This window comes from Mauremys reevesii, linkage group 7 (genome assembly GCF_016161935.1).
Source record: "Mauremys reevesii isolate NIE-2019 linkage group 7, ASM1616193v1, whole genome shotgun sequence".
Classification (NCBI taxonomy): domain Eukaryota; kingdom Metazoa; phylum Chordata; order Testudines; family Geoemydidae; genus Mauremys; species Mauremys reevesii.
Window position 1 is genome coordinate 43,022,118 of NC_052629.1, and position 27,811 is coordinate 43,049,928.

Genomic DNA, 27,811 nt, shown 5'->3' on the forward strand with positions numbered 1-27,811 from the left:
GAAATTGCAAGAGACCCAAACTTGATCAGCTGATATCCATGAACAATTTATTTCATGGTCATCTGAGACAAATGTATGGCAAGAGACAATCCAAAGAGTTATTATAAATGAGAATGATGTGATGACAAGATCAAGGGTCACTGAACATACCTGATGACATCTTTGCTGGAAGCCTTTATTATATCTGTTGCAGTAGGAACACCTACACGCTTAAATGTAATTCCCTTCAATTAAGAGAAAATGGAAGAGTAGGAAGTTTACAGACTGTTAGGACTGTATTATAGCCAACTAATGCTGGAATTCAGTTCAATAAGCATTTACCCTTAAATTTCCTTTGGCTATAGTTGAAAAAACTATATATTGTGCACATTTTTTATAAAGCACTCTGACACGGAGGTTAGCCTGGCCTTAAGTTTCCTATGTGAATTCCTTGGACTAAACATGCTTAGAACCTAATTAAGGAGACACTGTTGGGTTAAAATTAATATTTAGAGAGACAGGATGCTCTACAGTACTAGTAACAGTTTAGATTAAAATACTCATTTTGGCAATTATTTTTCACTATTTCTATAGCTTTTTTTCCCCCATTTCACTCAGCTTACCAGTAAAAATTGGCTAGTCTATTTCACTTTTTTCCCCAGTCAGTTTAATCTATTTCACTCATTTTCAAGGATGCTGCAATGTTTGGTTAACGTGACTACAGGGAAATGATGTTCCTTGAAAAGAAGGAAACTGTTTCCCCTGGAAACTTTTTAAAATGTGTGTTTCTGTTGAATCTAAACTGAGCAGGCACCCTCCCTTGAGCATAATTTCATCAAGTGGCACTGACATACAAAAATTCTCAAGTCCATCACTATAAGGGTGATTTAATCAAATGTTCTCTTTACTTAAACACGGTTAAAATGGCGTTCAAGAGCTGGGTTTTTATTTTTAAAAGGGCAAATAGAACACCATATTCTAGTTTTATTAAAAAAGTTTGTCTTAACTACATATCACAGGTTCGGTTTGCTGTTTAAGGAAGGTAATCACTTCACATTGTCAGTATGCAAGAACTAAAAGCAATGCCAAGTGTTTCTTGCACAGACACACAACTATAAGCTTCTTTACCAGTCAATAAAGACTGATTTTGATATCAAAATCACCTATTTCATCTCTAACTACTCGCTTTGTCTATTTTGAAATCCTCATGAAAAGATTCCCCATGAACAAAACCCAGAAGTTCTAAACAAAATTGTAAATTAAAATAAGTCAAACTTAAAATTTACTTTAGTGAAGTATATGCTATTACACAGCCTTTATGCCAAGGAGTTTCACCCTTAACTCAGCAGATATGTCTGCACTGAAGAAAAAAAAAAAAGAAGTCAAATCTTAACTTAGATAAGCTAACTTAGGTTAGCCAAACCTGGGTTTAAATTTCAGTGAAGACACAACATGTTGGCATTTAACTTGGGTTGGCAGCTTGAGTTCAACCCCAGGCTCTCATACTGTTGTGAGCCCAAGCTGCTACCTCAATTAAAAGCCAAGTTGTTGTGTTTTCACTACAATTTAAACTCAAGTTAGCTAATTTGGGCCAGATAACCTGAATTAAGAACACACTTTTTTGCAATGTAGACATAAACTAAGTGCTCAGAGTCTTGTGAAACTTGAAACAAAAGCATAACATTTACCGTATATACTCGTTCATTAGCCCATTTTTTATAAGCCGACCTCCCAAGATGGTTAGGTAAAAATAGCACACAAAAAAATGTATGACCGTTCATAAACCGACCCTATATTTCACACGCGCCACTTCCCACAGCTCCCATTGGCTGGGAACGGCAAACCGTGGCCACAGGGAGCCAAGGGGCTCTGTGCCTGTGAATGCTCCAGGTAAACAAAACGACAATGTATTAGATATTCAATTCAATGATTCCATAGAGTTTAAAGTCATCAAATTTTGGCGTAGGTGGGTGACAAGTTATTATCCAGTAAGAGGAAAAAGGGGAAACCAGCTAAACTTCAGTTAGAGGGCAGTGCTCACTGTATGCTTCATAACAATCTGATTATCAAATAGTGTATGGATTGCAGGATTTTATGAGCTATCCTAACACACTACATACATAAAGTGTACATGACTAAAATGATACTGTACTGCTTTTTGTTCTAGGTGTCTTAGCTGACTTTCTTCCTTTCGCTGATAAAAACAGATACACATCCCAGTCCGTCCAGCTCGGCCTGTGCGCCCAGAACGATGAATATACGACTCCACATCCTTCAAGAAAAATACCTTTATTACTTTTGTAGTTAGTCAATTTAGTGTATACACAAAAGGTCCATGGAAGCTATTACATTAGTAAAAAGAACAGGAGTACTTGTGGCACCTTAAAGACTAACACATTTATTTTAGCATGAGCTTTCGTGAGCTACAGCTCACTTCTTCGGATGCATAGAATGGAATACACAGACAGGAGATATTTATACATACAGAGAACATGAAAAGGTGGAAGTATGCATAACAACAGGAAAAGTCTAATCAATTGAGATGAGCTATCATCAGCAGGAGGAAAAAAAAACTTTTTGAAGTGATAATTAAGATGGCCCATAGAAGGTGTGAGGAGAACTTATCATAGGGAAATAGATTCAATTAGTGTAATGACCCAACCATTCCCAGTCTCTGTTTAGGCCAGTGTTAATTAACACTGGCCTAAACAGAGACTGGGAATGAACCCAACCATTCCCAGTCTCTGTTTAGGATACCACACATCACACTTACCACAGTGTACAGGATGAGAAGTCAGCATGTCCCCAGCTAAGCTGAATAAACCTAGGTCTTGTCTGTATTCGCCTAACTTCATGCAGAGTTCTCTCTCTCCATTGGGCTCTTCTTCCCACCCAATTATGTTGCTCTTGGTAGCCATTCCATTCTACTGCCTCTCCAAATTCTTTTCAAATTTACCACCATACACTGCTTTGGAGGGCAGGATTTTAGTCAACTTTGCTCAACAGTTAATACATCAAACAGAACTAAAGCCTTGCCAGAGCTCATCAGAAGGCACTGTAAAAGGAAACACCCCTAAAGATACCATGGACTCTATAACTGATGCATCCTAAGTAGTATTCTGATCAGGGGGACTACCTCTGGTTACTATAAGCTTCCTTACAGCAAAACTATAATAAGAACTGTGTGTGTGGTGAATACTACTATTCAAAGTTATTTTATCAATCACATGAAAACAAAGAGGACTACTGTATAGATTACAAAAGACACACAACATACCCATCTCCTACCTTTGGTGGTGAACTTTGTACAACCAGGTCAACTTCAGGGATATCTAAACCACGGGCAGCTACATTAGTTGCAACCAGAACTTTAAACACTCCATTTCTAAAACCTTTCAATGTTATCTCCCTTTGTTTCTGAGGAATGTCACCATGCAGCGACTGGCAATCCTGTAAAACAAGATTATTATGACAGTGTATAAAAGGCACTATGCTACAGGAAGGACACTGAAAAAACTGAAATTTTTTTGCCACGTGGTCTAAAATATATGTCAATACTTAGCATTTATTCAGTGCTTTTTACCCTTATAGCCCAAAGTGCTTTATAAAAGGTAGGAATGCATTATTCCCATTTTACAGATTAGGAAATGGAAGCAACAGGTATCTTGCCACAGATACACAGAGTCAGTGTCAGAGCTAGATCTATAACCCTGTCCCAGCTTCCAATCCAGTGCCCTATCCAACAGACTTTGTTGACATCCCAAAATAAAACATAAAAGCTACCTCTAATGCAGTTCTATTCACACTATTGTGCCACTATATCATCAATGTCATTTAGCTGCCTTTTGCTAGAAAGATACACAACCTATGCTCCCTTCAAAAGAAGCAAGGGCAAAAGTACCAGTAATTCTTAAAAGGATAAAAATGATTTTTAAAAAATAACTAAAAAAGAGTTTAAAAATAATCAACTTTTAGACACCCACACATCTGCCTGAAAGTTTCTTTACCTATTACACAAACACCCAAAATTAACATAACTGAAAGATTAGAGACTATTGTTTCTTTATTTTGTGCACTTGACAGCATTTTATGTATAGTCAGGGCTGGTCTACACTAGAAGGTTACACTGATCCAGCTACATCACTCAGGGGTGTGAAAAATCCACACTGCTGAGCAACAGTCAGCTAAGTCCCCACATAGACAGCACTAGGTCAATGGAATAATTCTTCCACCAAACTAGCTACCATCTCTTAGGGGGACAGATTTACTACATTGACCAAAGAACCCTCTCATCACTGTAGTAAGGATCTACACTGAAGCACTACAGGGACACAGCCCCAATGCTGTGCTGCTTCTGTGTTTTTAAGTGTAGACATAGTCTCAGTTTTCTTTTTGTCTTCCACACAGGAACAGAGAAAGATTATAAATCACAAATTGGATAAGGACTCAGGGGCCACTATAGGACCTAAATTCTTTAAAAATGATTACATTTCAGATTGATGCTGCTTTGTAGAGGGTATGGGTATGTATTCCTCCAGCAAGCTGATACATTAAGATACTAAAACAAAAACAGTTGAAAATATTTTTTCTCTTACCTGCCAAGATCAGAGTTCTGCATTTCCCATGCAATAGGTGATATCACTAACACCAACAGAATGCAGGAAAAGGCTCCATGCTCAGGTTTAGCTGTTAGTGAGGTCATCTAATAGTGCAGGAGAAAAACACTCCTGAACACAGTTGTGGCAGGTAAAAGCTTCTCAGTTCCCCCAAAAAGTAGAATGCCATAATACTTTCTATTCATGCTGCAATGGATCTGATTGAATCAATTATTAAAATCAATACCATGCAGATTGGAGTTGTACTAAGATAATATTTACCACCAAGGGATTTACTGCAATACCAGCACTCATCACTAACGTCAGGGTGATTTGCTGATGCACCACTATCTCAAATGCTAGTATCAGCACTAAAATCAACTATCTTCATTTCTCTGCAGACTTAGCAAGTGCTTTGGCATGAGTCTCAGAAATAAGTACTGAAGACCTGTATTCTGTGACTCTAGAAAGTCTGAGAACCCCCCTTTTTTCATGCCCCAATACAGATTTAAATTAAGTTTATTTCAAAGTCCTCATAAAACAGTTAATAAATAATGAATGTAATAAAACATTACAATTGGTAATTAATAACTAAAGTAACAAAACAGAAGTAGCCCCTAGTAACTGACACTTCTTACAAGAGGTGCATCCCAGCCAGTCACTGAAAAAGACGGTTACTCACCATAGTAACTGTTGTTCTTCGAGATGTGTTGCTCCTATCCATTCCAGTTAGGTGTGCGCGCCGCGCGTGCACGGCTCTCCGGAACATTTTTACCCTAGCAACTCCGGCGGGCCGGCTGGGCGCCCCCTGGAGTGGCGCCGCTATGGCGCCGAATATATACCCCAGCCGGCCCGTCCGCTCCTCAGTTCCTTCTTGCCGGCTACTCCGACAGTGGGGAAGGAGGGTGGGTCTGGAATGGATAGGAGCAACACATCTCGAAGAACAACAGTTACTACGGTGAGTAACCGTCTTTTCTTCTTCGAGTGATTGCTCCTATGCATTCCAGTTAGGTGATTCCCAAGCCTTACCTAGGCGGTGGGGTCGGAGTGAGACGTGGCAGAGTGCAAGACTGCGGAGCCGAAGGCTGCATCGTCTCTGGATTGCTGCACCAACGCGTAGTGGGAGGCGAAGGTGTGGACAGAAGACCAGGTGGTCGCTCTACAGATGTCCTGGATGGGGACATGGGCCAGGAAGGTGGCCGACGAGGCGTGCGCTCTCGTCGAGTGAGCAGTGAGGCGACATGGTGGCACGCGAGCAAGCTCGTAGCATGTCCGGATACATGCCGTTACCCAGGAGGAAATCCGCTGCGAGGAGACCGGCTCGCCCTTCATGTGGTCGGCGACTGCTACAAACAGCTGGGTCGAACGCCGGAAGGGTTTCGTCCGCTCGATGTAAAAGGCAAGGGCCCTGCGGACGTCCAGGGTGAGAAGCTGTTGCTCCCGAGGGGAGGCGTGCGGCTTCGGGAAGAAGACCGGGAGGAAGATCTCCTGGTTGAGGTGGAACGCCGACACCACCTTAGGGAGGAAGGCCGAGTGTGGTCGAAGCTGTACCTTGTCTCCGTGGAAGACGGTGTATGGTGGACCAACCGTTAGAGCACGGAGCTCAGAGACTCGTCTCGCTGATGTAATTGCGACGAGGAAGGCTGTCTTCCAGGAGAGGTAGAGCAGAGAGCACGTGGCCAGAGGCTCGAAGGGCGGTCCCATAAGCTTGGCCAGAACGAGATTTAAATCCCAGGTCGGGGCAGGACGCCGCACCGGCGGGTACAAGTGGTCCAGGCCTTTAAGGAAGCGGGAAACCATCTGGTTGGAGAAGATGGACCGACCTCCCATAGAAGGACGAAAGGCGGACACTGTTGCCAGGTGTACCCTCAAGGAGGAGACCGCAAAACCTTGCTCCTTAAGGTACCAGAGGTCCAGGATGGTAGGGACAGGGACTACGAAGGGATTGAGGCCTCGTTGATCACACCAGAGCGTGAACCGCTTCCATTTCGCAAGGTAGGTGGAGCGAGTGGAAGGCTTTCTGCTCTCTAGCAGGACTTGCTGTACTGCCGCCGAACAGTCCCTCTCTGCGTGGGTCAACCACACAGGTACCAAGCTGTAAGATGGAGGGACTGCAGGTTCGGATGGCGGAGTCTGCCGAAGTCCTGCGTGATGAGGTCCGGCCATAACGGAAGGGGGATGGGATCCCAAACGGAGAGCTCGAGCAGCAGGGTGTACCAGTGCTGCCTCGGCCAGGCCGGAGCTACGAGTATGACGTGGGCTCTGTCCCTCCGAAGCTTCAGTAGCACTCGGTGCACGAGCGGGAACGGAGGGAAGGCGTAGAGGAGGTGATCCGTCCAGGAGTAAAGGAATGCGTCCGACAGGGAGCCTGGCGAGCGACCCTGGTACGAGCAAAACCGGTGGCACTTCCTGTTCTCCTTGGAGGCAAATAGGTCTATCTGGAGAAACCCCCACCTCCGGAAGATTGTGTGCACGACATCTGGACGGAGGGACCACTCGTGGGAGAGGAACGACCTGCTGAGATGGTCGGCCAGCGTGTTCTGCACTCCCGGAAGAAAAGACGCTTCCAGGTTAATTGAGTGGGTCACGCAGAAGTCCCACAGGAGCCCCGCTTCCTTGCAGAGCGGGGAGGAGCGGGCTCCGCCCTGCTTGTTCACATAGAACATCGCCGTCGTGTTGTCCGTGAACACCGCTACGCATTGGCCTTGCAGACGGGCGTGGAAGGTGTGGCACGCCAAGCGAATTGCTCGCAGCTCCCGGACGTTGATGTGGAGGGAGAGCTCCTGGGGTGACCAGAGACCCTGGGTGTGAAGGTCGCCCAGGTGGGCCCCCCATCCCAGCGCCAAGGCATCCGTGGTCAGTGTCACGGATGGACGAGGAGGGCGGAACGGGACTCCTGCACACACAACCTCTGGGTCCAGCCACCAGCTGAGCGAAGCGATGGTAGGCTTCGTGACCATGACTACCCTGTCTATGGAATTGCGGTGCGGGCGGTATACTGACGCCAGCCAGGATTGAAATGGGCGAAGGCGCAGCCTCGCGTAGGCGGTGACAAACGTGCACGATGCCATGTGGCCCAGGAGGCGTAGGCAGGACCGAACTGTCGTAGTGGGAAAAGCGTGCAGGTCTCGGATGATGAAGACCATCGTCTGGTGCCGAGTTCGAGGGAGGCAGGCCCTGGCCACCGTGGAGTCGAGGACCGCTCCGATAAATTCCACTCTCTGCGATGGAGTCAGTGAGGACTTCTCGGCATTGACGAGAAGGCCCAGTACCCGAAACAGGGATAGTATCTCGGAAATTTGGTCTGTTACCAATTGTTGGGATGGCCCGCGAACCAACCAGTCATCGAGATACGGGTAGATGTGAACTCGACGCCGGCGGAGGTCTGCAGCAACTACCGCCATGCACTTGGTGAAGACCCGCGGCGCGGTGGATAGGCCGAAGGGTAGTACCGCAAACTGGTAGTGCGCACTGTTGACCATGAAACGTAGATAGCGTTGATGGGGAGGGTAGATCGCGATATGGAAGTACGCGTCCTTCATATCGAGGGCGGCAAACCAGTCTCCCGGATCCAGGGAGGGAATGATGGTCCCCAGGGTTACCATGCGAAATTTGAGCTTGACCATGTACTTGTTGAGCTCCCGGAGGTCCAGTATGGGTCTGAGACCTCCTTTCGCCTTGGGGATGAGGAAATAACGGGAATAGAATCCCCTGTCCCGCCTGTCGTGTGGCACCTCCTCTATGGCACCCAAACTCAACAGCGTCTCGACCTCTTGTAAGAGGCATTGCTCGTGAGAGGGGTCCCTGAAGAGGGACCGGGAAGGAGGGGGCGAAATAAACTGAAGGCGGTAACCATACTGGATAGTACGAAGTACCCAGCTGTCCGATGTTATTTGGGACCACGCCGGGAGGAAGCGGGAAAGGCGGTTGCAAAACAAAGGGGTTGGATCCTGGAAAGAGTTTGATGGGCCGTCCTTGGGCATCCCGTCAAAACTGTTGTTTGGGCCCTTGGACGACGCCTGGGCCTGGTTGCGCCTGCTGCCGGAAGGCCTACGGCGGTTTAGACCGTTCCGCCGACTATTATAGGGCCTTGACCTGGCCTGGGTAAAGGGCCGGTAGGGTTGTTGTTGCCGGAAAGAGTGCCTCTGGGTAGCTGGTGTGTGCATACCCAGAGTGCGGATAGCTATACGACCGTCCTTGAGGGTCTGTATCCTGGAGTCCGTTTTTTTTCGAGAACAGACCGTGAGTCTCAAAGGGGAGGTCCTGTAGGGTATACTGCACTTCCGGCGGCAAGGTGGAGGACTGCAGCCAGGAGATGCGCCGCATAGTCACTCCGGAGGCCAAAGTCCTGGCGCCAGAGTCCGCCGAGTCCAGAGCAGCCTGGATGGAGGACCGGGAGGCTTTTCTGCCCTCTTCGACCAGAGCCGAGAACTCTTGTCGGGAAGCCGTCGGGATCAGCTCCGAAAACTTAGTGAGGGACATGAAAATGTCAAAGGCTAGGAGGGCCAACTGGTTTGCAATCCGCAGCTGGAGACCCCCCGCCGAATACACCTTCCGGCCCAACAGGTCCATGCGCCTGGCGTCCTTGGACTTTGGGGCCGGGGCTGGCTGTCCGTGCCTCTCACGGTCGTTAACAGACTGCACGACGAGTGAGTCTGGAGCGGGGTGGGTGTACAAATATTCGTACCCCGTGGGGGGGACCGAGTATTTTCGTTCAACGCCCCTTGCAGTAGGAGGGACGGACGCCAGCGACTGCCAGATGGTAGTGGCATTTTTCTGTATTGTCTTAATAAACGGGAGGGCCACCCACATCGGGGCCTCGGCTCCGATGACGTTGGTCATCGGGTCTTCGTCTTCCGGGACCTCCGCCACCGGGAGGTCAATAGCTCTCGCCACCCTGCGAAGAAGGTCCTGGTGGGCCCGCAGGTCAATCGGGGGAGGGTCCGCCGTAGCGGCACCCGCCACCGCCTCATCCGGTGAGGAAGACGAAGAAAGAGTCTGTACCACCACATCTGCCGGTGGTTGCTCCGGGGCTTGGGAAGCTGTATCGTGCCCCGGATGCACTGCGGGACCTGACGGCGACAGGGCCTCCCCCGGTGGTGTTGGGCATGTGCCGCTGGCAAGCCGCGCAGGGCTTAAACCCCGGTGCCTTGGGCATGAGCCCGCACCGGTTGTGGAAGAAGAGGGGCTAACCCCTCTAATTCCCTTACTATACTATAACTAATAAACTTATTCAACTAATCTAACAACTAAACTAAGTTAACCAACTATATACACTGAAGAGATGGAGAAACGCTAGGGCTGTGGAGTTAAGAGAGCACTCCACTGTTCCAATTGGCCGTCACGGGCGATAAGAAGGAACTGAGGAGCGGACGGGCCGGCTGGGGTATATATTCGGCGCCATAGCGGTGCCACTCCAGGGGGCGCCCAGCTGGCCCGCCGGAGTTGCTAGGGTAAAAATGTTCCGGAGAGCCGTGCACGCACGGCGCGCACACCTAACTGGAATGCATAGGAGCAATCACTCGAAGAAGAACCGGTATTCTGTGCTAGTGTCATAGTACGTTAACCACACTATGAACTGCTGTCAGAGTAACTCCCATGACTACAAATCACCTTCCAAAAGATACATCAGAACCTTCATTGTTGTCACAAAAGAGGTTACTCATCTTCAAAATGTGTTGCAGATATATGTCTGTGCACCAGTGTCAGAGTTTTCTTTACTGGTATGCATAGTGGCAGCCCCATCCACTGCCAGGTTCCTCATACCCTGACTTCAGAGGATAACCTGCAGAACTCCTCTTTCAGCTTCTTCACACTGGAAGCCATTGGTAGACTCCAATGCAGAGAAGAAGGGTTGGCTGTATAATGAATATATGTGACATCTCGAACAACAGTTACAGGGTGAGTAACTGTTTTTAATTCAAGTATTTGCATATGTCTATTACAGTGTATGTGACTCCCAAGTGTTATCCCAGGCAGTGGAGCTAGGAGTCTAATTGAAAAAGCGACTTGACTGCAGGACCACTGTCCCTACAGTTGTATCTTCTCTCAATGTGGCAGACTGCACATAATATCTGGTGAATATATGAAGAGAAGACCACTTTGCCACCCTACATATGCCTATAATCAGGACATGTGCCACAATTGCTGCTGAGGCCAAAATGTGCTCTGGTTGAGCATGCCATGAGTTCATCAGGAGGCTCCCTCTAACAGCAGAATACTGAGATGCAGCTGGTTGAGAGTCTGAATAGTGACTGATTGAACTTTCATACACTGCATAAGAAACTCAAAAGGGCTTGGTCTATTCCAAGTGAAAAGCCAGATCTCAATGAACATCCAGGTGGCGTGAAGCCTTCACTAATCCTTGTGAGTATGTGGCTTTGGGAAGAAAACTGGCAGCTATACAGTCTGATTCAGATGGAAATTAGATACTACTTTCAAGAGAAATTTAGATGTGGACTAAGTTGAACATTGTCCTTGTAGAAGGTGTGTATGGCAGATCAGTGACCAATGCACTCAGTTATCCTACTGTCCTAGTAGAAACAATGGCTACTAAGAAAACTCCCTACCAGGTGTAGAAGTGTGCACAATGCTAAAAGCTCAAAAGGAGTGTCCAACAGAGCAGATAATGCTAAACTGTAATCTCAAGAAGGAGTTAGGTTCCTAGCAGGTAGAAACAATCTATCTAGACCTTTCAGAAATCTGCTTGTGATAGTAAGACTAATTTCACTCACTCTGTCTATGCAAATAGCCACCAGATGCATCCACTGACTCAAGGACCTCTTGATGCCAGCTGGGAGAGGGTACAAGGGATGCATAAGGGTTAGAGGGACCCCTGGGTCTGGTATTTACATTCTAGTTCACCAAGGACTGTCACATAAGGTTTGTATTGAAAGTCTGTGTCACACTGGTCATCATAATCTTTGAAAAATGTACACACAGATAATATGTAAAGACATATGCACATATACACTGGAAATTATGTGTATAAGGCAGGGGTGGGCAAACTTTTGGGCCCGAGGGTCACATCGGCGTTGCAAAACTGTATGGTGGGCTGGGTAGGGAAGGCTGTGCCTCCCCAAAGAGCCTGGCTCCTGCCCCCATCTGCCTCCTCCCACTTCCTGCCTCCCCGACTGCTCCCCTCAGAACCCCCGACTCATCCAACCCCCCCGCTCCTTGTCCCCTGAAGGCCCCCTCCTGGGACCCCTGCCCCAACCACTCCCCACCCCCTATTCAACTTCCCCTGCTCCCTGTCCCCTGCCTGCCCCGCCCCCGAACCTCCGCCCCATCCAACCGTCCCCTGCTCCCTGACTGCCCCCAGGGAGCCCCTGCCCCTTATCCAACCCCCTGCCCCCATACCATGCTGCTCAGAGCAGCAAAAGCTCACAGCCCCTCTGTAGCCAGCCACGCTGCCCCTGGTGCCCGGCAGGAGCAGCGGGCCAGAGTACTGGCGGCGAGGTGAGACGGGAGGGGCCGGGGGCTAGCTTCCACAGGCCATAGTTTGCCCACCTCTGGTATAAAGCCTTGTAGTTAAAGGCAGGTCACCCCGTGGAGACAGACTCCTTCAGACAGGAGATGGGAGACACCTATCTCCCTAGGTTACCACTGTGTATCTTACAATAGAAGTCTAGTAGCATACTAGTCAAATGCTAATGAAGGAAAATTAACAGGAATGAGACAAACAGCAGGGTAACTGGCAATACAGAGTTGCACACTTGCCATAGGATAAGTTTTTCCTACCAGAAAGGATGAGCTTTTTGGCACCTGTGTTTTTGGGGGGGAGGGTTATGAAGGGTAGCCTTAGCCCAGCGCTACTGGCTCCTCTCATTCATCATGGCCACAACTAAAGAGCCACATGTGGGATGTAAATAAAAAACCATTCCAACTGTTGGGCTGAAACCTGGCATTTACGTTCCATTTGTTTGGCCACAACTGGAATGGAGAAATGGGTTTGCCAGAATGTTTCAGCTGCCTATAAAATGGCTTCATTGACAGGCAGGGCTGCCTTTCCTGCCACAGTTAATAGAGAATGTTGATCAGCTCGTATGTATTCTCCTCCACTAGCTCAGCTTGGATGCCAAGGGAAGCTGCTGCTCTCCTGGGAAGCTCCTGATGTCTTAAAGTCACAGCCGTGATGATGCCTCTGGTACTAGAGCCTCTTCAGATGAGGAGGAGGATGCCTACAGGGGAGGCAATGGAGATTGCTCCCAAGATTGATCCTGTAGTACTGGGGCAGGCTCCAGCTCTGGAGCAAGGTGAGGCAAGTCCTGAGCTTGAACATGCATGTCAGGGGTCTCAGTACCAGTAAGAGAAGGGTGGGGGTGGGTAATCTAGATGCTGGAAGCACCGGGCCCTAGGCATGACTGGCCCAAATGTCCCAATCTGTGGTTGAAGTCTTCTTGAACCCATGCCAGTGAGTGCAGGAATGAGATCAGGAGGAAAGATCTGAACTCTCTGTCAATACGCAGAAATCCTACCTCAAAGCTTGACAAAGAATCTGGGAATTCCAAAAGGCAGCGTGGCATGGTACCAGGAAGGGTCTTCTGTGACCTCAGTTTATATTTGCATCAGGGGCATGGTATCAGGTGAAGCATAGATGGCTTCCTAGCTGCTGGTAATATGCGGTGTGGACGATCTGGCACCAAACCAGAAGGAAAGAGCCAATACCAAGCCTGAAGCTGGTGGCCCCAAAACAGAGCATTCTAGTACAAAGGGTCTTGACAACTGCACTAGTCCTCAACAGGAAACTTTGCCCTGAAGCAACAGTGACTGCAGTACCAACAGGCATAATAAGTCCCTGGCCGTGGCACACAGGCGCCGACTCCGTGGGTGTTCTGGGGCTGGAGCACCCACAGGGAAAAATTAGTGGGTGCTCTGCACCCACCGGCAGCTAAGCTGCCTACCTCCCAGCGCTTCCTGCTTAGGACTTTCCAGGAGGAAGTGGGGACACAGTGCGCTCAGGGGAGGAGGTGGAGAAAAGGCGGGGTAAGGGCAGGAACTTGGGGAAAGGGGGTGGGATGAGGGCAGGGCGATGGTGGGGCCCGGGGGTGCCGAGCACCCACTGGGAACAGTGGAAGTCAGCGCCTATGCCGTGGCATTAACCTCTGGTTTAATCCGTACAGACATAGGCTGCTGTCCCACTGCGAACAGGAATGATTGCTCTGTTGCAACCAAGGGAGCCAGTCTTGATGGTCTCTGGGAGGGCACCAGAGTTGACGGCTCAAGTCTCTCTGTATGAGCCAGTATCAGGCAGTAGGGAGCCAAAGGGCACACTCCACCATTGGTACCAGAGCATCCGTCTGTAGAGAAGTTCCATGCACCGGACTTTGAATAGCCTGACGTCAACTTTTTCTTGCGTTTCTGAGACCAGGAAGTCTTGGGCCTCAAAGACAACAGCACCACAGACAGGTATCTCCTAGGGCTCCTGTCTGTAGGACAAACCAAGGAAGCACTGCAAGATAGAGTAGAAAAACTTCACTTGATGATCAATAAAGGTTCCAATACCGGTCTAAGGCCAGCCACCTTCACAATGTAATGGAGATGCCCATCCATTAGTTTCTTTGTCCTGATCTTGAAACTACAACGAATAGAGCACCTATCTCTAATGTGACTCTCACCTAAGCACTTGAGACTGCACAAATAAAGGTCACCGACAAGCACAAGCTTTCTGCAACCCAAGCAAGTTTTAAAATCTGGGAACCTTGGCATATGTTCCCTCAGTACCAGGTGGAGCATGGATGCCCTGCTGACTGGAAAAAAAAAAAAAGATTAAGAAATATTTTTTTTAATTTAAAATACAACAAAGCCAAATAAAGATTTTAAGGATCAAGTGACAAAAAGGAGTGCCACTAGGTACAAAAGTTTTTGTTGACGAGGAACACAAATGCTCTGACCACAGAGGTTAAGAAGGAACCAAAGGAGGGGCAGGACAATTCTTCCCTTTATACTCACTTTGGAGCATGAGGAGCTCAGCTGTGGATGGTGCCACCCCTATGGTAACCTCTAAGGAAGACTCTTCAGTACCATAGGGGAATCCAACATTTAACTCTACAATACTGTAGACCAGGGATGGGTAAACTTTTTGGCCGGGGACTAGAAATTGTATGGTGGGCCATGAATGATCACAAAATTGGGGTTGGGGTGCGGGGCCTGGAGTGGGGCTGGGGATGAGGAGTCTGGGGTTTAGGAAGGTGCTCTGAGCTGGGACCGAGGGGTTTGGAGGGCAGGAGGGGGATCAGGGCTGGGGTAGGAGTTTGGGAAGGGGTGCAGGTTCTGGCTGGGGGTGCGGGCTCTGGAGTGGGGCTGAGGAGTTTGGTGTGCAGGAGGGTGCTCCAGGCTGGGATCAAGGAGTTTGGAGAGCAGGAGTGGGATCAGGGCTGGGACAGGGGTGTGGGGAGAGGCTCAGGGGTGCGGGCTCCAAGCAGCACTTACTTCAAGTGGCTCCCAGAAGCAGTGGCATGTCCCTTCTCCAGCTCCTATGTGGCGGTGTGGCCAGGTGGGTCTGCACGCAGCACCACCCCTGCAGCTTCCACTGGAGCACCGGAACAGGGGTGGGGCGGCCTCCAACCCAGCGCGCTGGCTGGAGCACCAGAGCAGGGCCGAGCCACTGGTGCGGCCCCCGATCCACGGGGCCATAATTTGCCCACCCCACTGTAGACTCTGGGCTGATCTTGGTAGTTATATCAAAATTCTGAAACCATGGGATAGCCCTGCCCAAGTTTGCCTTGTCCCCATAGAAAGAACGTTACACTCTTGCAGATTTAGTCAGCATGGGTCTGATGCCAGCCCCACGTTGATAAACAACAGACTATCTTGCAAAATAACTAAGAGGGCATACCTGTTTAATAGAAGTATTCAGGGCCAGTTCATTTGCCTCCTTTTTGGTCTCACAAAAGACTATGGTCCGTCCATGACTGCCACTGTAAACCTTAATGACATCTCCAATAACTGCTGCTTTTTGAGACCAGTGACACTCTATAGCCAAATGCTGTTGAAGAAATATTCTAACATTTAGCTGGCATAAAAAACCTTAAATAAAGTCAGGTTTTAAAAAATATTTAGTATCTATTTGAAAATGTAGACTCCAATATTAGTACAAAGATGTTATCCTTTGAGGAATGTGTTCAGATTACACAGAATTAGATTAGACATACTATTAAAATATGTCAAAGCAATCAAATGCATGGATCTTTTTTGCCCACTATGATTAGAGTAAAACGGAATAAAAAGATGTGGTCGTAGGATGAAAAATTAGATATGTTCCAAATAAGTTTCCCCACATACAGAGAAACCAACCATGAGCTGATCTTCCACAAAGTAGAGTCAGGTATACATAATTCCACCCCCCTGGCCTGCCCGTATTTTATTTTTTTATATAGATATAGATATTTACTAGAGCTTTATGGAAAGTTACATAAAAACAATCCATATTTTGAAGATAATGTTTTAATTAAAGTCAATTCTTTGTGACAATGGATTTTGGCATTTTTCAGTCCTACTGAAGCAACCATATTGTGCCGTAGTGACCAGTCAAAAATAAGTTTTAGGGTAAACTGTTTAAATGGAAGTGTCTACTTCGTCAGGTAAAGAACAATTTAACTAGTTTGTGTCTTTAATATTAAAGTGTTTATACTATGTCCAGCACTGTGGTAACTGAATGCTTATCAAACAGTGTCTTCAATAGGGTGACACACCTTGCAGTGTTTGAAGTGGCACTGTGAAAGCAGATACTTCCAGCCAGAAGACTAGGTGATTTCTAATTTAATAAGCCTACTGCTTCATAGGGGGAGGTTAAAAGTAAAGGTACATGCTAAGACCAGAAATAGCCAAGGTAACAACAGAGAATGGTGTTCTATAACTAACTTTGCTTTAGTCATGAGTAATATCACCAGCTATTTCAGGAGAAAATATAGACATTCCACATTTACAAAAAATAGTTTGAGTAGCTGTAACAAGTTCTGTACCAAAAGAGTATTACATTTCAAACTATATTTCCAAGTTACACCAGTAAGAAAGATATATTTGTGATGTATTTTCAAATTCATACCGTAATAAATTATACGTAACATGGAAAAAAAGAAAAAGGAACTAAAAATATGCCACACTAGCAAAGTTACTTACTTCTACAGTCACAGCAGCTTTTTGAGTCCTCTTCCCGATGAGGTCAACCTGTTCATATCTGGATTTCATGTATTTCTTAGCCACATCATATACCCAATGTGGGCAAGTTGCAGAAAACAGCAATGTCTGGGGATTGTCTTCAGAATCTTAAAAAAAACAACCATCTGTTTTACGATCGTGGTATCTAAAATCCTAAAGTGGCATGTTGATTCAGGCCAAATTTTCCCCATGTACTCTTGTGATAGCTTCAGATATATAAAATATGGACAACATTCTATTCGAGTTATCTTCATGATGAGCGGTACTCTAAGCTGCTGTACTCTTTTCCAACCATTCTGGAAAGTGCTCACTTTTGAGCCAACTTCCAGATGAGTAGAGTTAAACATACCTCCCTTGGGTGTTAACACTGATCCATGTCAGTAAAGTAGAAGAGGGTTTTTCTTTTGAGCAACATAAGGTGTTTTTGCCTCCACCCTCATAGTAAGTGTGCAGCCGTCCTGTTCAAGAGGGGAGGTAAAAAACTCCATGTATTTATGTAGACTATAGCTTACCAGGCCACCAGACCAACCCATAAAACATTATTAGCACCACTTTTTCTTTTAAGTTAAAAAACAAAAACCAAACCAACTTTAGCAAGATCCAACTACTAGTACTATTCGGTAAGATGCTCTGACACCCACACAAGACAAAAGTAATGTTTGTGACACTGGCAGACTAGGTGCCTGCTCATTCCAAGGAGTCACTGAACCCTGACAAATGAGTAACTGGAAATCAGTCTGGCGCACCTGTGTGCTAGCATTGTTAAAATAGATGTTAAGTTGATGAGAACGTGTTTGGACTTTATGAAATGCTCGTGAGTTGTTGCATGCATTACTCTCACTTATAATATCTGTTACTATTTTATAAGATGGGGTGGCCAAACTTACTGATCCTCCAAGCTGCATATGACAATCTTCAGAAGTTCAAGAGCCGAGGCACACTTGCCAGGGCTCAGGGCTTCAGCTCTGTGGGAAGCACCTGACAGAGCACAGGGCTTTAGCCCCACTCCTGCTGAAGCCCCAAGACCCTCCTCCCCATTGGGAAGAAACCCCTACCTCACCACCCCACTGCAAGGCAGAGGTCCCGAGCTCCCCTACCCAGTCTGGTAGATGGAGAATGGGGGAGGAGTGGGAGGCTCTGTGAGCCACACTTTAATGGTAAAAGAACCACATGTAGCTCACAAGCTAGTTTGGCCATCCCTGTTATAAGGTAATATTTAAGTGTTTGCTTTGTAACTATAAAAGTGTTTGCAATGAAACTAGAAACCTCCCATCCCACTCAGTCAGGAGAGAAGCATTACCAAGCATGAAATACTAGTTTACCACAAGAGGTGTCATCATCTGCCCAACAAAAGGCCTACTGAGACTAGACAAACCACTGTGGAACATCAGTGGACAAAATATCTTGTTGATTGCTCCCCACACACCCATGAAGAGGGGATGTGAACAAACCCTCTGTGACCCTACAGCCCATATTCTTTATAATAGAGATATTATATGAATATAGCATAACTAAGATATATTTGTAACACACTGTGCCTCAAGGGAACACCCTGCACCCCCATATTCATCCTTATAATATGATTTTGTGGTATCCAATGCAAAGTTTGTCATGTCGTGTGTCTTCGGAAGGCTCACGATGCACTGAACATTGTTGTTACAGTAATGTTATAGGTTATAACTATATACATGAAATTATGAGGCTGAAAACGTATCCTCATAGCTTAAAGCAAGCCCAGGAAAAAACTCTCCAAGAGCAGAGAGACAGCTCACACCTCATCAAGGCAGGTATGGGACAAACCCAGCCTCACAGGAACAAAGGATGCTGGTCTAGGCAGTAACAAAAGGATCTATTAGACTCTGGAGGGAGTCACCCCCATTCCTTTGGTCAGTTTGGGACTGCAACTGAGGTAATGCTCACCTGACAAGAGCAGAGAGGCAGTTCACACCTCATCAGGGCAGGTATGGGACAAACCCAGCCTCACAGGAACAAAGGACGCAGGCCTAGGCAGCAACAAACTGGACTGAGTGAGTCATCCCTGCTTCCTTTGATCAGTTTGGGACTGCGATGAGGTAATGCTCACCTGACTCTGAAGGAGGGCGGGCGCAAAGCCAAGGAGGAAGAAAGGACATGATAAAAGGGAGATAAATTTGCCATGCTCTCTCTCTCTTCCACCTGCATCTACAGACACCACACCAAGCAACTGAAGCACTGATCAAAAGGGGAGAGCCTGGCTGAAGAGCAACCAGCCAGCCTGTGGTAAGACGCATCTAAGTTTGTAAGGACACTGAAAGCGTTAAGATCAGCTTAGAATGCATGTTGCTTTTATTTTCATTTGACCAAATCTGACTTGTTATGCTTTGACTTATAAGCACTTAAAATTTATCTTTGTAATTAATAAATCTGTTTGTTTAGTCTACCTGAAGCAGTGCATTTGATCTGAAGTGTGTCAGAGACTCCTCTTGGGATAACAAGCCTGGTACATATCAATTTCTTTGTTAAACTGACAAACTCTTATAAGCTTGCAGCATCCAGCAGGCATAACTGGACACTACAAGACTGAGGTTCCTAGGGTTGTGTCTGGGACCAGAGATATTGGCTAGTGTCAATCGGTTGCACAATCCAAGGAGCAGCTTACATGCCAGAGGCTGTGTGTGAACAGCCCAGGAACGGGGGTTCTCACAGCACAGCAGGGTAAGGCTGGCTCCCAGAGTCAAGGATTGGAGTGACCTAACAGATCACCGGTCCAGATAACACCAGAGGGGAACGTCACAATGTTTTATGCAAGACACATCATGTTAGGTATCAGTGGAAAGGTTATGATTTACTGAATAGGATTATCCTATTTGTATGCATGTATAATTTCTGTATCTGAAGTTAGGAATATTAACTATGTAACAATTACAACTGTGTTTACACTTGGAGAACGCCCACCAGACAGTATGCAATCAGCCCAGATAGGCCATTAGGAAGGACAATAGGACTCTGAAGATGCTAATCTCCATCCTCCCTGAGAAGTTTCCTGGGATGCTGCTTTGACACTGCAAGGTCATGTGCTGTCACCTGGTACTGGACACCATCTTGGACTGCTGGTATTTTTCCATTAGGAGGGGGTGGAAGTCAAACTGGGTAACAAAGGATTCCTGCCATATGCAAATCCTATTTAAGGCTGGGGAGTGAGTTAATCTAGGTTCTTCTCCACTGCCTCCCTACCCAAGAAGGAAGACTGCTGAAAACACCTGAAGAAACAAAGTAACTAAGCTGGAGGGGGGTGGGGGAGAAACAGGGGCTGAGCCTAGGTGAGAAAGTCTAGCCTGTGAAAGGAATACCTGGAGTTTTAGTTGAAAGCATTGCAGATTACCTTCGAGAAACTCTGCAACCAGCATAACACAACATTTAGGGTCAGAATTTGCTACTATTAACCAATTAATTTAGTGTATTAAGTTTAGGTTGCGTATTTTGTTTTATTTGCTCAGTAATCTGTTTTGATTTGTTTGATATCCCTTATAATCACTTAAAATCTTTTGTAGATAAATTTGTTTTTTATTCTAAAAACACAGTTTGTGCAATTCATACTGGGGGCGGGGGGGCAGGAGGAAAGCTGTGCATATCTTCCTCCATATTGAGAGAGGGAGCGTATTTCATGAGTTTACACTGTATAGATCTTTATACAGCACAAAACAATACAATTTGGGGTTTACTTTCCAGAGGGGGTGTGCACTTGAGTGCTGGACAATTCCCTAGCTGAAAGCCTTCCCATGCAGCACTGATTTCAGTATTGGTGTCATTCTGCAACTGGGTGTGTCCCTATCTGTATGTGCGCATGCGCACGCGCAGCAGGACAGGGTGAGGGAACCCAGGCTGGTGGAACAGGTGGGCCCAGTGAAACCCCAGTACATCAGGTGGCACCCTGGAGAGGGGGCGGTCCAACCTATCACACACTCCTCCCATCACAGTGTGAAGTCTGGACTAAAAATCCCTGACCAGAAGGAACTGTATCATTATGCTGCTTTGAATTTGGAGAAGGCAATATTTTAAGTATAAGCAAGAGATCCCCAAGCTACTTAGCTTGGGTTAGCCCTTAAAGACATGTAGAGGCAGTACATTACAGCAGCTTCTATTACTTTTTGAAACCTAAGGCTTTAACTAATTTGTGTGCATGTTTACCTGCTTTAATCTTACAAATAACTAAGAAAAATTAGTAAGAGTTAATAAATCTTTAGTTAGTCTATTACAAGATTGGCTACAAGTGTCATCTTTTTTGAGAGATCTAAGGTAAAACTGATCTAGGATAAGTAAGTGACTGGTCCTTTGGGACTGGGAGTAACCTGAAAATTATTGTAATTTTGGGAGTAAGGGACCATCTACCAAAAGGCAGGCTTACCTGGATGGCAAGATACACCAGAGTGCCCAAGGGAACTGTCTGTGACTCCATGCTAATGCTGTTATATGGCACTTAAAGAGTTCACATTTGACACTTGGTTGGTGAAATCTAATAATAGAACACACAACCAGTTTATGCCCTGGTTTGTAAGTCTGCCTTAACGTTGGCACCCATGTTCGTGAGCCACTCCAGATGGCTTGACAGTCCTAATCCCAGATCAATTACAGATACAGGGAGAAAAAAAACTGGATTAAAAAGAGGAAGGGTTTATCTTCAAGATTAAATAATAGCCTGATGAGATGTCCAGACCCCATTAACATGCTGAAAAGGGTAAGAGTAGGGAGCTTCCACTGACACTGCTGAGGAGTGCCAACTTTCCATTTCAGCCTATGGATAAGTGCCAGGGAAAGTTATCTACCTGACATTGGAAGATGGACTTGGGCCATGCCTGAAGAGTGACATCTTATAGGGTCTGAAGATTCTATTAATGATTTCCAGATCTATTGTACACTACCTAGAGACATCCCCAGCAGGTTTTCATAGCACTCATTCGTTTTCACTACCACTAATCTTGTCACAAAACAGCTGATTTATATGGTGTTATAACATCACATGCTACCACCTGGGTTTTAGTGGTGTAATTACTAACTGATATTCCTTACTATTCACTTAAATACTGAATTTACCCTTCTTGTACGCAACTCGTAAAATGTCCTCCACTTGTTCAGCAAAGCCCATGTCCAACATCTGGTCAACTTCATCCAGGACAACATGCTTGAGTTTGGAAAGATCAAGCTTGCCATTCTGAAGGTGGTCTTTGATTCGACCTGGGGTCCCAACCAAGATGTCAATACCACTTCGAATTAGATCAACTGAAAGAAAAATTAGTAAAGACACACGTAAGAGCAGAAGAGTTTAGAAAATGGCAGCAGCTTAGAAGTACAAGATCACTTTCACTATATTGGCAATAATGCATTGATAAATGTTCTAGTTGAACAGAGATCAGAAAATTTATACAGCTGAGAAATACTGAAGCCACAGCTTGTGAAGTCTTATGTCAGAGTTCATTTCCCAAATAAAAGAAGAGAAGGGGAATGAAAAAAAATGATAAAAGGACAGACAGGAACCACAATAGTCTCAGCATTGTGAAATATTTGTTCTAATAAGAATGAGAAGGGCAATGAGAGTTTAGTGGTGAGTTAACAAGTTATTTTTTTAAGCAGTTAAGAAACAGTTGGCTCTTTCCAAATTATTTATTTTAATCAAACTGAAATGACTCTTGGGAAAACTAAACTATCAAGCTATTAGTTAGTTTACCAAAACTCACTAGTTCAAAACTGGGACAAAAAAGTTGAATTAAAAAATGTTAAAGAAGTGTTGCCTCTGAAAATTTCTTCATGCTGCTGTCAACGTCACTTAACTCACCCCATTTCCTGAAATCCTACAGAAAAATAGGATTCCTTCTCGATCCCAGCCAAACCCAATAGCTATCCCCATGATGCATAATTAACAATGAAGTGTCTTCTTCCCACCTTAGTTATGTATTCACAACCATCCTGATATAACTAATAACTTTACCGTAATATAGAACGTTTCCTCCACCCTCCTGGATGTAAGGATCCTCTCCATAAGAGATCCAGCTACTCGCACAGATGCCATCTCCATTGACAGCTTTAAGACTTAACATCTTCCACTTCTAGATTTACTTTGCTGATGTTTTCTATAGATTCATAGACTCTAGGACTGGAAGGGACCTCGAGAAGTCATCGAGGCCAGTCCCCTGCCCTCATGGCAGGACCAAATACTGTCTAGACCATCCCTGATAGACATTTATCTAACCTACTCTTAAATATCTCCAGAGATGGAGATTCCACAACCTCCCTAGGCAATTTATTCCAGTGTTTAACCACCCTGACAATTAGGATTTTTTTTCCTAATGTCCAAACTAAATCTCCCTTGCTGCAGTTTAAGCCCATTGCTTCTTGTTCTATCATTAGAGGCTAAGGTAAGATAAAGGTTATTTACAAGAAACAGGACCAAATACAATGTTTTCATATACATATAGCAGGAAATGTCCTCCTTTCTCTCAAACACCCAAGTCAATGTGGAAGAGGTCCAAGACCCCTGGAATAAGGAAGGCAGCTGTGTGGTTTACTAAGGATCCTCTTGTTTTCCTAGCACAGATGGACAGAGTAGGCTACTTAGTTTCTTTAAGAGAGTCTTCAGTTTCTGATTAAAAATTATTTATTTGGAGAGAGACAACAGTGTTTCAAATGTTACCAATCAATCTGCAGGTCAATCATTAGACAGAAGCCTTACTTACTTTGTCCATTGTATGCAGTTCCTCCATAAAAACAAGCCACTGAGAGTATCTTTGTGATGTCTTTGAAGTCTCTGGCTACCTGGTTTGCCAACTCTCTAGTGGGAGTAAGAACTAACACCTACACAGAAGGAAGAAAGAGTTAAAAATAGACGTTCCTTCACTTGGAGTCTGTCAAGAAGCCACATTGGTTTTCCATTTAGGTCAGTATATTTACACCTCTATTGTAATTGTTGCAGGTTTAAAGAAATGGCATTTAAGCACAGTTCAAGGTTCCTATGGCCTCACCAAATCACAAAGTCATCATTTTACATGCTTGTAAAAGACACTGCTATCTCACATAGAAAATTACAGCACATGACAACCTGTGTTAAGACCTAAACTTAATACAATCTATTAAAATATTTTAAACTTAAAAATATTCAAGCAGTACATATTTGCTGCTGAATTTCTAAAGAAAGTCAAACCACTGAACTGGTGGAAGTCACTGCCTAAGTACCTGGAATTGCAATTTGTTAAAGTGCTAAACCAGCTTTTGACAGCAGTATTCACTTCTGCAGAGAATATCAAAGAGAATATTTTCTTCATTTCAGTTCATTCAGCTAGTTTCATTCAAAATTAAGACACCAACTGGGAGTAGAAAGAATGGGAAAGCTTGTCTTCCTCTCCTTGGAACTCCTATGATTCTTCCTGCGCTACAGAGAGGATGAGCGGTGCCAGGACTCTACCAATATCAGACGTGCACTTCTCAGAGAAGCCCAAGTGCTGAACACCCTCTGAAGATCTCCCTCAAAAGAAACTTTAGCCTGACCTCTCTAACTTTCTTGGTCCTCAGCTTGAAGTCATTACAAACCTCACACCAATCACTAATGTGAGACTCACCCAGACACCTTAAACCAGAATGTGGGCAGCGCACAGGCATCAGTTTAGATGAAATATAGGCTTGAAGCCCAGTCACTAAGGCATTCCTCAATACCGACAAATGGAACCCCGAAATTGGGGACCCGAGAAACTAATTTTAATAAACAAAATGTTATTACTAACTAAAACTGGGAATCTATATACAACTAGATACTGAAAGAACTTGCTGAAGCAAGACAAATTCCGACAACTGTCAAGGGCAGTAAGAAGGAACTCAGGGGAATCAGGGGCAGCTTCGCCCTTTATACCCGCACATAGTGGCACGTGGCAGCGGAGAGTGCTCGTGCTGCACTGATGGGTACTACTAAGGGAAACATTCTGACAACAGTGCTTGAGGTAAAAACATACACCAAGAGTAGAACGTCCATGTGCAATCACTTAAAGAACCAAAGGCACATACACACCTACAGCAGAATCTACATGGGCACATACTTTAAGAATCCTTAAACCTGAACCAGCATGACAAAAATACAGTAAATGTGACATCAGAATTTGTTCGTTATCGGGTAATTTAATTACCTTTGGTGTGCGGCCTCTTTTCCTCTCCTGCATTTCTCCCTGAAACTTTTCAATCAAGGGAATGGCAAAAGAGAATGTTTTTCCAGTTCCAGTTCGAGCTTGAGCTACAACATCTTTGCCATCATATATGTGCTTGAAGGTCTTTACTTGCACAGGAAACAGGTATGTTACACCTCGAGCTGTGAGACAGTCAAATAAGGCTTTGTTAAAAGGTCCAATGAGCTGATAAATACATTATATTTGGTGCTTGATGTGTGTAAACTTGAACATGGCAGAACATCACTAGCAGACGAGTCACTATCCCCAGAAAAAGCAGGATTATATCACCTTCTCTAGTTTACTTAGTCTCGGAAACCAGTTCAATAAGGCTCTTGGACTCACTTCACTCAATTAGCTAACATTGCAATGCCAGAGATATTGATTACTCTGTTCCTACCCAGCAACTTTCCTTCAAAAGAAAAATTATGCTGTCCTATGTATGCAGTACTCTCCACCCATTTCTTCAATCTCTTGAGTACTGTTTGATTTAAAACAGTCATTTATAAATTACTTGATCATGTTACAATATTACATACAAATATTGTGTTATAAGTTTTGTTCATTAGTATTTCTTGTAAGACAGTGAAACTAATTCTTATTCTGTAAATGGAATAAAGTAATTTTAAGCCACAGTATTTTGATATTGGGTTTATGTTAGTTAAAGTTCTAGCATAAAGGCTGGGCTGACTAGGACGACATATGTGGATACCATGCCATTTGGGTACCACCAGAAGTGTGGCAACAGTGTTTGCATACACAAGGGTAGGGGACACATCTTATTACTACTTTTTCCTCACAATCAACACGAACAAATTAAAGATGCTTCTGTTCAGTCAGTTTTACTATTAAATTATTATGCCAAGAAAGTTACCTCGAAGAAGCTCAATAGTCCTTTTGGAAATATAAAAATTGGAGAAAGCACCTTCCTTCTGCTCTACAGTCAGTTCCTGTTAGGTAAAAAAAATACTTTGCACATAAGTATTGAGCATTTCAGAGGTAAGAAAATTAAGGCAGAAAGGGTTAAATGACTTATCCCAAGGTCAGTTTTTCCAGTAGCAGGATCAGGACCACAACGCAAGGTCCTGAAATCCAATCTCTTGTTCTAACTACTGAACACCACTGCCTTGTGTGACCTCCATGCAACGGATTTAAAACGTACATTAGGAAGTCACATTTTTTGTATCTAATGCATATGAAATAGCAAGGTTAGGTGCTCATTAGTCCTCTTGTGGACAGAGACTGAACAGAGTCAGAAAAGTAGGCTTGTTATGTTTTACTTGATGACCTCCACAGATCCCTCAAGTCCCCCATTCTAGCTTTCTTTCCTCAGAATTCTGTGTTGTAGCCACTACAAATTCAATGGATACAAGTTACACATAACTAGGGCTTCCAATACTCGTTCAGTTTAATTCAAGAATGTTTATTTTTAAAACAGTTACTGGTGGCCCAGTGATAGTGATTTGTACTGCAATAAGCAAAAGTCAGGCTTGATTCCAAGCCATTTCTTACTCCCTGGATTAGCCTACCACTGGTGCACTGCTATGGAAATAGTTTCAAACCTTAAGCGCATGAACCACATTTCACTAATATCAATGCCTTCCACAGATTATGATGCAGTTTTAATACAGTTTTGATGATATAGTGGCTCCAACACAGAATTCTGAGGAAAGAAAGCTAGGATGGCGGACTTCTTGTGAGGGGCACCAAGTAAAACTTTACAAGCCTATTTTTCTGTGATGGTTCAGTCTCTCTCCACAAGGAGGACTAATGAGCACTAACCTTATTGCTATTTCACATCAAACGGGGCTCAAGCACGGAAAAACACTATAAAGAAATAACAGAAAAGAACATGGGAGTTACTGCTTCTCTCCATGCTTCTAAAAGGAGGTTTTCAGCAATAAGCACATTACATTTAGAAGCACAAACTCTTGTTATGATTGGGTATATTTGGGGAACTAATCTGCAGTAAAGATTTTTCATTTTTAAAATCAGTCTAGTTCTTCTCATAGGATTTTGGAGGACTAAGTCAAGCACAAACATTTAGAGCAGAGCATATACATATATGCAGTAGTTTTCAGCTAGAATCAACTCGAGTTTACTTTACTGTAAAAAATTATATTCAAGATAGACCAATTCAAATAGACTCCTGGAAACTGCATCCATATCGAATGACTAATACAGAACCTAAAAGCACTACCTGGGTGCAGTTATTACCCACAGCATTGAACTGCCTCAGTCACGAAGCCATGTTAGTGGGTCATTAACATTAAATTAAGTCCTGCTATATTCCACGCAGCATATTTAACGTGTTATTACTATGTAATTTTAAACCAATAGATTTCCTGTGAGGCATGACAATGCAATACAAAACTTGAGCATTCAGACTTTTCAAGTTTTGCAGCTGCCCATGTTGTAATTTAAGTAAAAGCTAAATATCCTTTACATTGGTTACACAAAAACAATGTTGAAAAATAAATCTATTAGAGAGAATTTCTTCCAAACTCAATCATGGTATAACAGAGGAACCCAACTGTAGCAAAACCCAGCATCTAGTTGCACCTGCTCTTGTTCGCTGTCACACTCTCCACTTGATGCTTCACTGAAATTACATTGTGTTTTTGTGGGGGTGACTCCATTACTTAGGGAGAAGGATTTCTTCTTGTGCTCCGGGCTTCTTTCCCCAGTATCTCCATTCACACTCTCTCTCTCCTTCATCTTTTTGAGTTTGGGAGGTTCAAGGTCATCTTCAGACAGCCCATTTTCCTCTGTTCGGGATTTCCTCTTCTTGGATTTATCATGGTGTTTAGACTCACTCTCTTTTTTATCTTTCTATTAAGTAATAAACAAAGAAACCACAATTAAAATAAAACTGCAGATTTTCATACAATGTAAAAT

The 27,811-nt window shown here is 44.8% G+C and overlaps 1 protein-coding gene across 3 annotated transcripts in view; it reads right to left on the reverse strand.

The window, feature by feature from the left end:
- LOC120368800 (nucleolar RNA helicase 2-like) overlaps positions 1 to 27,811 on the reverse strand; it is a 41,433-nt gene that overhangs the window by 8,111 nt on the left and 5,511 nt on the right. For all 3 annotated transcript variants that reach the window (XR_005582799.1, XM_039481355.1, XM_039481354.1), the window contains exons 2-11: positions 27,476 to 27,745; positions 25,788 to 25,863; positions 24,878 to 25,056; positions 23,441 to 23,558; positions 21,804 to 21,989; positions 16,695 to 16,840; positions 15,412 to 15,561; positions 3,268 to 3,429; positions 2,132 to 2,251; positions 151 to 224 (exon numbers count right to left, since the gene is read on the reverse strand). Coding sequence is in view for 2 of the 3 variants with exons in the window: in XM_039481355.1 (XP_039337289.1) it covers positions 151 to 224; positions 2,132 to 2,251; positions 3,268 to 3,429; positions 15,412 to 15,561; positions 16,695 to 16,840; positions 21,804 to 21,989; positions 23,441 to 23,558; positions 24,878 to 25,056; positions 25,788 to 25,863; positions 27,476 to 27,745 (1,481 nt within the window). In the remaining variant the exon portion in view is untranslated. The remainder of the gene's footprint in view (positions 1 to 150; positions 225 to 2,131; positions 2,252 to 3,267; positions 3,430 to 15,411; positions 15,562 to 16,694; positions 16,841 to 21,803; positions 21,990 to 23,440; positions 23,559 to 24,877; positions 25,057 to 25,787; positions 25,864 to 27,475; positions 27,746 to 27,811) is intronic.